General features: G+C 45.7%; 1 protein-coding gene across 7 annotated transcripts; it reads left to right on the top strand.

The window, feature by feature from the left end:
- The first annotated feature begins 3,381 nt into the window (after positions 1 to 3,381).
- LOC103529858 (transcription factor E2F6) lies at positions 3,382 to 11,727 on the top strand. Of its 7 annotated transcripts, none has more exons than XR_003987400.1 (9): positions 3,406 to 3,766; positions 4,896 to 4,944; positions 6,301 to 6,511; positions 6,802 to 6,960; positions 8,110 to 8,224; positions 8,948 to 9,095; positions 9,783 to 10,254; positions 10,648 to 10,726; positions 11,002 to 11,727. XR_003987400.1 is itself a non-coding variant. In XM_030448214.1 (8 exons), exons 1-7 carry the CDS (start codon positions 3,701 to 3,703, stop codon positions 9,830 to 9,832), a joined length of 798 nt encoding a protein of 265 aa, XP_030304074.1. In that variant the 5' UTR covers positions 3,454 to 3,700; the 3' UTR covers positions 9,833 to 9,859; positions 10,648 to 11,727. The 7 variants fall into 7 exon arrangements, 2 of the variants coding, with proteins under 2 accessions (XP_030304074.1, XP_030304073.1); XR_003987401.1 differs by having other exon boundaries at positions 3,454 to 3,766; positions 9,783 to 9,859; XR_003987399.1 differs by lacking the exon at positions 10,648 to 10,726 and having other exon boundaries at positions 3,382 to 3,766.
- The last annotated feature ends 353 nt before the right edge of the window (positions 11,728 to 12,080 follow it).

The raw sequence follows: 12,080 nt of genomic DNA on the forward strand, positions 1-12,080 counted from the left end.
GGAGGAGGTTCTGAGGAGACCTTATTGTAACCTTCCAGTATCTGAAGGGGGCTACAAGAAAGGTGGTGAGGGACTTTTTAGGATATCAGGTAGTAATAGAACTAGGGGGAATGGATTCAAACTAGAGGAGGGTAGATTTATATTGGACGTTAGGAATAAGTTCTTCACCATGGAGTGGTGAAACACTGGAACAGGTTGGCCAGAGAGGTGGTGGAAGCCCCCTCCCTGAAAATATTCAATGTCAGATTGGATGTGACTCTAAGTAACCTGATCTAGTAGGAGGTGTCCCTGCCCATGACAGAGGGGTTGGAACTAGATGATCTTAAAGGTACCTTCCAACCCTGCAAATACTATGACTCAATGTTGTTGGACTTCTTGGTCACCTGGGCACACTGCTGGCTCATGCTGTCACAGAATCACAGCATCGTAGTTGTTGGAAAGGACCTTTGAGATCACTGAGATCATAGAATCATAGAGTCATAGAATTGGCTGGGTTGGAAGGGACCTCAGAGATCATCAAGTCCAACCCTTGAACCACTACTGCTGCAGTTACTAGATCATGGCACTGAGTGCCACATCCAGTCTCTTTTTAAATATCCCCAGGGATGGAGAATCCACTACTTCCCTGGGCAGCCCATTCCAATGCCTGATCACCCTCTTGGTGAAGAAATCCTTTCTAATGTCCAGTCTAAACCTCCCCCGGCACAATTTAAGACTGTGCCCTCTTGTTTTGCTGAGAGGTGCCTGGGAAAAGCCACCTGGCTCCAACCTCCTTTCAGGTAGTTGTAGAGAATGATGGGGTCTCCTCTGAGCCTCCTCTTCTCCAGGCTGAACAGCTCCAGCTCCCTCAGCTTCTCCTCATAGGATCTGTGCTAGAGTCCTTTCACCAGCCTGGTTGCCCTCCTTTGGACCCATTCCAGGACCTCAATATCCTTCCTAAACTGAGGGGCCCAGAACTGGACACAGTACTCGAGGTGTGGCCTCACCAGGGCTGAGTACAGGGGCAGAATCACTTCCTTGGACCTGCTGGCCACACTGTTCCTGATACAGGCCAGGATGCCATTGGCCTTCTTGGCTACCTGGGCACACTGCTGGCTCATGTTCAGCTTCCTGTCAATCCAAACTCCAAGATCCCTCTCTGCCTGGCTGCTCTCCAACCACTCTGTCCCCAGCCTGTAGCGCTGCATGGGGTTGTTGTGGCCAAAGTGCAGGACCTGGCACTTGGCCTTGTTGAACCTCATCCTGTTGGAATCAGCCCAACTCTTCAGTCTGTCCAGGTCCCTTTGCAGAACCCTCCTGCCTTCCAGCTGATCCACACTTCACCCCAGCTTAGTGTCATCTGCAAACTTGCTGATGATGGACTCAATCTCCTCATCTAAATCATCAATGAAGATACTGAACAGAACTGGGCCCAACACTGATCCCTGGGGGACACAACTAGTGACTGGCTGCCAACTGGATGCAGCCCCATTCAGCACCACTCTCTGGGCCCGGCCCTCCAGCCAGTTCCTAACCCAGCACAGAGTGCTCCTGTCCAAGCTGTGGGCTGACAGATTTTTCAGGAGAATGCTGTGGGAGACGGTGTCAAAGGCCTTGCTGAAGTCCAGGTAGACCACATCCACAGCCTCACCTACCAGGCAGGTCACCCGATCATAACCCAATCATAACGCACTGAGGTCAGGCTGATGGGCCTGTAGTTTTCCAGGTTCTCCTTCTGGCCCTTTTTGTGGATTGGCGTGACATTCACCAACTTCCAATCATCTTGGATATCCCCAGTGAGCCAGGACTGTTGGTAGATGATAGAGAGAGGCCTGGCGAGCTCTTCTGCCAGCTCCCTCATCACCCTTGGGTGGATCCCATCTGGTCCCATAGACTTGTGGGGATCCAAGCAGTTCAATAGATCACTGACTGTTTCCTCTTGGACAGGGGGGCTGTTTAGATTTTTGTCACCTTCTATAAACTCTAGAAGCCAGCTGTCCTCAGGATAACCTGTCTTACTGTTGAAAACTTAGGCAAAGAAAGTGTTAAATACCTCAGCCTTTTCTCCAGCTTTGACAGCTATATTCCCACCCATGTCCAGCAAAGAATGGATATTTTCCTTGCCCCTCCTTTTGCCATTGATGTATCTGTAGGACTTTTTGTTATCCTTCACAGAGGTGGTGAGATTCAGTTCAGGTTGTGCCTTTATCTCTCTAATTTTCTTTCTACACAGGAAAAAAAACAACCCCCCTACAATCTCAGCCACTAGAGCATGCCCCAAAGTGCCACATCTACATGTTTCTTAAATACCTCCAGGGATGGTGACTCAACCATCTCCCTGGGCAGGCTGTTCCAGTGCATAACAATTGTTCATCAATACCCGCAGCTCCTTTTCCACCAGGCATCTTTCCCATCACTCAACTGCAACCTTGTAGCATTGCATGGGATTGTTGTGACCCAGGTGCAGGACCCAGCAGGACCTCATAGAATTTCATGGAATTGGCCTTGGATCATTAATTCAGCCTGTAAAATTTCCTCTGAAGAGCCTTCCTACTCTCAAGTAGATCAGCACCCCTACCCAACTTAGTATCATCTGCAACCTTACTGAGGGTGCACTCAATCCCATTCTGTAGATAGCTGATAAAGATATTATAGAGAAATAGCCCCACACTGAACTCTGTGGAGTTGTGTATTGGGCCCAAAGTCCTGCACTGAATGGAGTTAAATCCATCTGGCAGACAGTCACAGGTGGTGTTCCCCAGGTCTGGGCATTGAGTCCTCTTCAATACCTTTATCAGTGATCTAGATGAGGGAATTGAGTGCTTCCACAGTAAGTTTGCAGACATCACTAAGTTGGGTGGGATCTGCCTAGGTGGTAGAAAGGTTCTGCTGATGGACTTGGATTGGCTGAGCTAATGGGACAAGGACAATAGGTATGAGGTTCAGCGGAGCTAAGAAATGCAATTACATTTTTATGTAAGTAGACAAGAAACTTCCTGTATCCCCATCCCTCTGGGGTTTTCTTCCAAAAGTTAGAGCTGTTTTTTATTTGCTCAATTTATACGAAGGCACATGGGCAGGGTGCTCTCTCTATCCTTAGGTACATGCGTACCTCGGGGGTACCTCTGCTCCCTCCTGGTAGAACCCAGAGCAGTGACAACATCCCCGCTTGACCGCGCCTGAGCTCCGTGAGCGCTCAAGGGAGCTCCCCTTGCCGCCAGCACCCACCGCCCAGACAAGGGATAGGGCGGCCTTGGCAGCGCTGGGTTCGGCGCTGAACAGGGAGGAGCCGCCAGCCCAATCCCTCCCCAGCCCCCGGCTCCCGCCGCGATGGAGCCGACCATGGCGGCCGAGCCCCGCCCCGCGAGAGCTGCCCGCCGGGATGGGCGGAGCGGGAGCGGCGGCGGCGGGAGGGGTCGTGCGTGCGCGGGGCGGAGGTTCCGCTCTGGCGCCCAACCGCCCCCGCGCGGGGGCTGGAGGCGGCCATAGCGGTGTGCGGCGAGGGCGGGAGGGCTCCTGCCGCCCCCTCCTCCCGGAGGTGGGGATGGCAGCGCCTTCTTCCGAGAGGGGCTCACAGGCTCTCCGGGAAGGCGCCTGAGGGAGCACCCTCCTTCTGCAACTTCTTCGCTCCAGGGCGGGACGGGCTTTTCGCCGCGCTAGGCCGCAGCCGGCGGTGCGAGTGAGGACCCAGGGCCGAGGCCTTGTCCTTGTCCGGTCGAACATGACCAACCCGCTCGACTGGGAGTGTCTGAAGCTGCTGCCGCTGGAAGCGCTGCGTGTGAGTGAGGTACGAGTCGGGAGGGAAGAGGAGGAAGGGGAGGTGCTGCCTGTGGCCGGGGAAAGGGCAGGACGGCTGCGCAGCGCTGTTCGGCCGAGGCGGGAGATGGGACGGGGATTGCGTCAAGTCGTTCCTCGGCTGTGTGGCGGGAGATCCCTGGGTGGGAAAGCTGTGTCAGGCGTAGCCGGAGCGGTGGATGCGGGAGGCGTCCCTTCCCCATCGCATCTTAGCAGGCTGCCCGGGCAAAGCAAATGCAGTGATGTCAGTCATAGTGCAAAGGGATGTTTTCGTAGCTGTTGCCTCTGGCTTCTCGATGGGGTTCTGTAGGCTGCATCTGTGTTTGAGGAAAGCAGAGTGCCAGAGTGTTGTGTTCTTCTTGGAACGTGTGTGATGTTCAGGTAGTCTTCTATGCAGCTTGTGCTGCTGCTTTTGGTCTTTTTCTGAGGGATCTAGCAGCAGCCAGGCTGCTAGATTTGACATCTGTGAAAGTGTTTAAAGAGGCTTATTTTTTTTAAACCTTGCCCGTTGTGGTAAATGTGAGTTCATAGCTCTGTCTTTAAGAGGATGGAAAAGTTTTCATGAGGTTTTAAAGAGGTAGCTGGCAGGTTGGTGTTCTTGGGAATGATTGTAAGAATGAAAGTGTGTGGGGCTCACGTTGTTGGTGTCGGTGTTGAGGTGAGTCATCTATGGTGATGCTTTCCTGAATGTGGTTCTGAAGGGCAGGGAGGTCAAGGCCGTGTTAATCACCAGGAGCTTTGTGTAGTGGAGATGGAATAGCGGAGTTGCAGACCCTGGGTGTAGCGAGGAAGGCAAGGAGCAGAGTAGGGAAAGCTCGTATTTGCAGTTTGCACAGGTTGTGTTGTGACACTTGCCTGAGTTTTCAGGAGTTGGGTGGTGTTTCCTGCTTTCCAAGGCAGTGGGGGATGTGCTGAGATTAAGGGCTGAAAATTGTGTCAGGAATTAATGAAGATGTATGCAGTTAGTCTCCTTTGCTGTGTTATGAGCTGTCAGCACTCTGATGGCTGTTGCATCTCAAGCTGCTTTGGGTATTTTTTCTGGAGAACCAATCGTTTTCTTCCCGTGTCAATACTGTTCTATATCAGTTATATTTTTGTTGTTTTGTTTTGTTTTTCCGTAGACACCAATGACAAACTTGAATGTGAACAATGAAAAGAATTTTGTGAGAAGTAAGTTTCTGTGCTCCCTGTGTGAAGATGATTCTTGAAGTGTATTGCATGCTTTTTACAATGCTGAGTGCATGATGTAAACAAATGGAATAAAGGCAGAACAGGAGGAATGCTGCACATTAGATGAAGTGACATATATGATGCCAGGTGTTCTTCCTGGTTTTTCTGTAAATCTGCTGCCAGAATACCTGTGCATTGCTGTAAAGGTGCTAGCTTCTGGGAAGAGTGTGTTAGAGAAAAGTGGAAGACTGATGCTGACAAGCACTGTTTTTCAGCTATTATTAACAACTGTAAATAGAAGCTTGAGTGAATTTGTGTTGAGGTTTTGTTTTTTCAGTCCATCTGAATAGTCTCCAACATCTCACAGTAGCCCAGTCCACAAAAGTGAGTTGTTGACCCAGTCAGTTCATGGTAAAGGGTGCACAGTCCTGCAGCCATGGAATGGGTGTGATATTCTGTGAGTAAAGGTGCACATCTTGTTCATCCTGGGGAGAAATATTGAAGCCAAAGTGCTTGCTAGGGAAGTTTTCTTACACATGCACCCACATGTACTAACACACACCTACACACATTCTCTTGAAGCATCTGATTGGAATATTACTCAGTGATGCAATGTGATCAGTTATGAAATACCTAGCTTGCTTTGCTGGGGAACAGGCAGTCAGTCATTTGCTGTGGGGTAGTTTTTGAATGACTCTGGCATCAGATGAATGCCTGGGTTACATGTCTTTTTTGTGCTTTAGGAATAGGTACTTTTTAATACTTTTTGCATTCATAAATTACAGTCTGCAGCTATGGAAGCAGTTCATCAGTTTCTTTTCTGCTGTTTCTATGATTATGCTCATAATGGATACACATAGCACAGGAGTCTCTCTTAAACCTTTGGTGTCTTGATTTGCATTAGTAAATTAAACAATGATATCACCAATCCTTTTTCCCTGAGAACAAATATTACAGAGTTTGTTCATATATTCAGTTTTCCATAGTAGGTTGCTCATATCCAGGCTGAAACACTCCCTGAAACCAGGCTGCCTCCTGAAATGTGCCTGTATGTTCACCACAACAGTGTGAAAAAAGTTTTAACAGTGTCTTGGTGCTCATAGTTAACTAACGGTTTAATTGGTCTTCATTCAGTAGTCTGAGCTCACATTCTCCAGAACATACATTTCCATAACTACTAATGTTCTATGAAGTCATGAGCATTCAAAGCTTTAAGATGCATGCTTTCTGATAATATAATAATGATATTGCTTTCAGACTTTTATTTTCATTGTTACTTCATCACTATTGCTTCTTTTAAAACCACTTGATACTCGTGTAGTAGTTCACCCTAAATATTCTATCTACACTTTACAGGAAGTCTAGAGAGGCGTCGATTTGATCAGTCCTTGGTTTATTTAACCCGAAAATTCATGGATCTTGTCAAAGCAGCTCCAGATGGTGTCCTTGATTTAAATGAAGTAGCAACAATGCTTGGAGTACGAAAGCGAAGAGTGTATGACATCACCAATGTGTTGGAGGGAATCGACTTAATTCGGAAAAGATCCAAGAATGTTATCCAGTGGATGTGAGTTGTCTTTGAAACTTCTGGCTTCTGAAACAAGAAAACCCCAATAGTGTTGAGTAATGTTTATAACTGAGTATTTGAAGTATTACTAAGTATTCTAAGTTATTCTATATGCTCAACCTGTCTGAATTACTGTATGAACAACCATCAAGTACAAATGCACACTGGAGTGCATTTCAGGAGAATAAAGGATTCCAGAGTTCCTGGTTGTTTTCTGTATTTTACTTTCTGTTTGGAAAACAAGCTCATATTTATATAATGATGCTAGACAACTTTTCTTATTCTTCTAGAGGTTCTAATCTTGACCATGTTGTTAGAAAACCACCAGAGCAAGAAAGCCTTGAAGATGAACTTTCTGAATTGTCATCCATGGAAGAAGCTCTGGATGAATTAATCAAGGAATGTGCTCGTCAGTTATTTGAACTGACAGATGACAAAGAAACTGCAAAATATCCTTTTCACTCTCTCATTGCTTCAGCACACTCTTTTGGTTGCAAGTACTCGGGTATCTAGGGAGAGGTGTAGGGGTGTGCAGGGATACTTGATTAGGATTTTCATAGTAGTAACTTGCTGGTTATTTTAGTTTATACTGGTCCCTGAGTGCCAGGACTTGTGAATATGGGGTTACTCCTATCTGTCTATAAAAGGCCTCATCAACTTGGTCTTTTAGGTCAGGTGGCCTGCAGCGGAGCCCCACTATTATGTCCCCTGTCCCTGCTCTCCCTTTAATCCTGACTCATAAGTTCTCAGTTGGCTCCTCTTCCATCCCCAGGCAGAGCTTCATGCACTCCAGCTGGTCATGGACATAGAGACTCATCTCCCCTGTCTCTCTATCCTAAAAATTCTTTGTCCTTCTGTTCCAACACTCCAGTCATAGAAGTGTTCCCACCACATCCCTGTGATTGTGGTATGATATCATTGTGGTTATGATATCATAACCCTGCAACCATGCACACATCTCCAGCTCCTTGTTTATTCCCTGTGCTACTTGTGTTTGTGTAGAGGCATTTGAATTGGGCCCTTGATGAAGCAGACTTACTGTCTGGAAGTGCTTTGTGCTGCACTTGAGGTGCTCTGCTGCTGACCTGTGATCCTTCTCCAGGCTCTGGACATCCATTGCTGGCACTGGTGTCAAACTGTCAGGATGGGGATGGTTGAGGTTCTGCTCCCCCAGCACCGTTGGTGTGAATCTGTCTTCACCACCTTCGCAAGTCTAGCATTGTTGTTCCCCTTCTCTGACAGATGGAGACCATCACCCCCAGTAGACCAGGTTTCTCAAAGCAAGTTCCATGGTCTAAGTAGCTGAACCCTTGTTAGTTTCTCAGTTTCCTAAGTGCTTTGTAGACTTAAAACAGCATCTGTGAAAACTGTTTCAAATGTGGGGGTTTTTAATACCGCATATATCTTTTTAGAAACCTTGTCCTTCCTAATGTTTCTAACTTTTTAGCCAATTCTTAATTTTACAAAGCTAGTATTAAAGTAACATCAGCTGAGCTATTCGCCTCTTCTTAAGTCTGTATTCTGTTCCAATGTATTTTAACATTGTCCTCTTTGCTTCCGCCCATCAGAAAATTACCAAGTCCTTGACCAATGTATACACTAGCTTATGTGACATACCAAGATATCCGTAGCATTCAAACATTTCAGGAACAGATTGTGATTGCAATCAAAGCTCCAGAGGAAACCATACTGGAAATACCAATTCCTAAAGAGGTAAGTTCTACATGCTTCTGTTTTAAGGCAAAAAAAGTGCACAGATTTGATTTTTGCAGCAGTAATCAGTAGCTGACTTCCAGTTTCTGTCAGTTTGGTACTTCCTAGGATAATGAAACTTCCCAGAGCTGTTACTGTTTGTCCATTAAAACCTACAGGAATTGTGCCTCTAGCCAACCAAAGCAATAAGCATGTTTTGGTAACGATTTTAACAGCATGTAAATGCTGTCTTACTGCTTAATGAGTATACAGCTATTGTTGCTGTCATACTGAAGTATGGAACACACAGTATGGTTAAACTAAGAAAACTTTTTGGCACTCTCGTAGATGATGTTCAGGATGGATTATTTAGATGGGGGCGGGGAGCTGTGCTCTGTCCTCACCTCACTGTGCCACATGTATCCTCCCATTTTTTGATCTGTGGCATTGACTAGTCAAGTTTTTGTTACTCTTCCTAAATGTATAGTAAATCTTGGTCATGTATCTAAAGGTCAGTACAAGAATGAAGAAGGGTGCATGTTTGCCAGAAGTGAAACTTTGTTAGATGAATGGTGCTTAATAATTGGCCTTTAAAAGTAAATAGTTATAATTTATGTAGAGCTAGTAACACAATTTTAAACAGAAGTGTTTCTGTTCTTACTCTGTTTGCTTGAAATACATGCAAAATGATAACTAGTGTTTAAGATTTGTTCTTTGGTTTATATGCAAGTTGCTTTATTATAGGATTGCATAGAAGTACACGTGAAGAGCACAAAAGGACCCATTGATGTGTATCTATGTGAGGTGGAACAAGGGAAGTCAGGTGCCAAAACTTGTGAAGATATGGATACTGTCACTTCTGAAACTGAGCCATCAGTTCCTCCCATGGAAGGTAGCGTCTTCCATTGACGTTTTTATCCCTGTGTGATTGTGGTGGTGTTGTTGTTAAAGAGGTCACCATTCTGATGAAGTTGAAACTGTACTGTAGCATTGTGATTGTGTGGACATGGTGCGTGGACCAAGGTGAGTGGGAGTATAGGAAACCTGTGGAAGAGAAATGTGTGCTGTGCTCATTACCAGTTTCCCATCAGAGCTGAGCTCTGCAGGTGGAGCAGTGTGTGTCAGTTCTCATCTGCCTCACTGCAGAGTCCAGCAGCTCAGCTTGAATAGTTGCAAGGAGAGTTGAGTTGCTGTTTCAGACAGGACAGCATGCTGCTTTTTGTCCTTAGCAGGAGGGCAGGTGGGAGAGGGGATGTCGTGTTTTGACAGTGAAGATTGGCTGGAAGGTCTGTCAAGAGCCCCGGTGCTGCAGGATGTTGTGGTTTAAAAATAAATGTGATGGGAATAAAAGTTAGATGATTTTTGCTGTGCTGCATTATGGTTGAGGGGAAGAGTTGACTTTTTAATATCTAGAGGTTTTTGTTTGTTTTGGGGTTGGTTTTTTTTTTGTTTTTGTTTGTTTGTTTGTTTGTTAGGTTTTGTTGGTTGTTTTTAATGTATTTGACTTGTGAAATGACTCAGAGTTGTATTTCCTACAATGGCAGTAACTGTGTTCCTTTCTGCAACTTTCCTTTCAAAGTGAGATCTCCGGGGGAAGAGAAAATCAATCCACTTGAGATGGCAGATTGATTACAACTCAGAAATCTTATACAGAATGTAAATATCTGTGTTACAGAGCTTTTCTAGAGCTGCTTGGATTTGCAAACTTAATAACATGAAATGTTGCCAAGTGTTGTTTTACATTTAAAACAGCAGTGGCTTGGTTAAGTGCTTTCACAGCATCACAGAATGGTTTTGGTTCGAAGAAATCTTAAACATCATCTAGTTCCAACCCCCCTGCAGTGGGTAGGAATACCTTCCCACCTCCTTCACAAGATTGCTTATCTTTCCAATTCAGAAGATAACACAGAATTGCTCTTAGGAGCTTTGTTTTCATAACCAGAAAATCACAGAATCTGAAGGGTTGGAAGCGACTTCTGGAGATCGTGTAGTCCGACTGCTCTGCCAGCGCAGGGGTTCACCTAGAGTAGGTTGCCCAGGAAGCCGTCCAGGTGGGTTTTGAATGTCTCCAGAGACACAGACTCCACAGCCTCTCTGGGTAGCCTGATGAGCTTCAATGAGATCCCTCCTCTGTATTTTCTTACATGCGTTGAACAAACACAGCTCTCTCATCCTTGTATTTTAGATGTCAAAGAAAATGCAAGATATCCAGTCCAGCAAAACATCCAAATGCATCATCCAGTCCCCTAATCATCTTAGTGGCTTTGCACTATATTCTCTCCTGTAGTTTCATGTCCTTTATGTACTGAGGGGCCCAGAACTGGATGCAGTACTCCAGGTGTGGCCTCACCAGGGCAGAATAGAGGGGGAGGATAACCTACATTGACCTTTTGCCACGCTCTTCTTGTTGCAGTCCAGGATGCCACTGGCCTTTTTGTCCACAGGGTCCATTGCTGGACTCAGGGTCATCCTTTTCTCCACCAGGACTCTCAGGTCTTTTTCCACAGAGCTGCTTTCAAGCAGGTCAGCCCCCAGCCTGTACTGGTGCATGGGGTTTCTCCCTAGGTGCAGTACCCTACCCTTTCTGCCCAGTTTTCCAGCCTGTCCAGGTCATGCTGGATGGCAGAACCATGGGCTGGTGTCAGCCACCCCACCCAATTTTGTATCATCAGTAAATTTGTTGATCATAATTGCATGTAATGTTCAGAGCTTTGGGGTAATGATATCTTTAGCTGATGAAATAGTTTTAATTGACAGAAATGAAAAATTGAAAATATGTTTGTTTATCCTATATCCAGGGATAAAATGAAGCAGTTTGCTCACTTTCCCAGTGACCCCCATCCCAGCTGAGAAGAATCAGGAAGAGAAGTCCCATTGGTTGAAATACATCTGGATTGAATGAAATGACAAAGTAGTAGTGGGAGCAGCAGGCCCAGAGGGAAGAGCCCTGGGAAATGCAACTCCTCACCCTCAGCACAGCTCTCCCTCTGTCATGAGCATGAGAAGTGGTGTGGGATACACTTGTCAGATAGCTGGGGGCAGATACACTGATGTAAGCTTTCACTTGACTTGGGGCTGCTACTGTTCTGCCCTCCATGGCTGACCTATGATTCTGTCCCAGTGAAACCTGGATAAACTATTTCTCAAACCTCCCATGATCCTTAAGAGAATGTATATAATAAAGAAATGCACTTTTTAGTTCTGAGGCTGGGCTACCACTAAGCAGGATTGTCAAGTACAAATGTAACAAAGAACTGGTGTATTGGAAACCTTCACTACAAGGAACAAGATGTATATATACATGAGAGGTATGCCTTACCCTGTATAGATGCTGTTTGCATTGTTTGCAGCCAGCTCTGCATGAGCTATGGTGTCAATACTGACATTAAATAATCGGGCTTTTTGTAAATATGTGTATCATGTCTACGTAGTTATTTATGTAGATTCACTGAGATGGTTTGCATTTCTGCCTTTGTACAGCAATTAAATAAAATAAGCATATAAAACTATTAAAGCTTTTAAAATAGTCTTAATTGTTCAGTCTAATGAAAAGTGGGAGTTTGTGTTGGAATTCCCTGGATGGTTGCGAGCATGAAAACTGATGTGACATTTTTTATGTTGCTGTTCTGTTTTGGTGGGGAAAGGCCTATGTGTCAGTGCCAGTGTTAAACCCCAGCTGTCAACTAAGCACCACCCATCCCCTCTCTCACTCCACTTTGGTGGTGTGGTAGAGAATTAGAAGAGGAAAAGTGGGAAATCTTAGGGGTTGAGAGTACAGATTGATAAAGCAAAAACCACACATGCAAGTAAAGTACAAAAAGGAATTGAGTACAAAAAGGAATTGATTCACCACTTCCCATTGTCAAGCAGGTGTTCA

Source organism: Calypte anna, chromosome 3, assembly GCF_003957555.1.
Source record: "Calypte anna isolate BGI_N300 chromosome 3, bCalAnn1_v1.p, whole genome shotgun sequence".
Classification (NCBI taxonomy): Eukaryota; Metazoa; Chordata; class Aves; order Apodiformes; family Trochilidae; genus Calypte; species Calypte anna.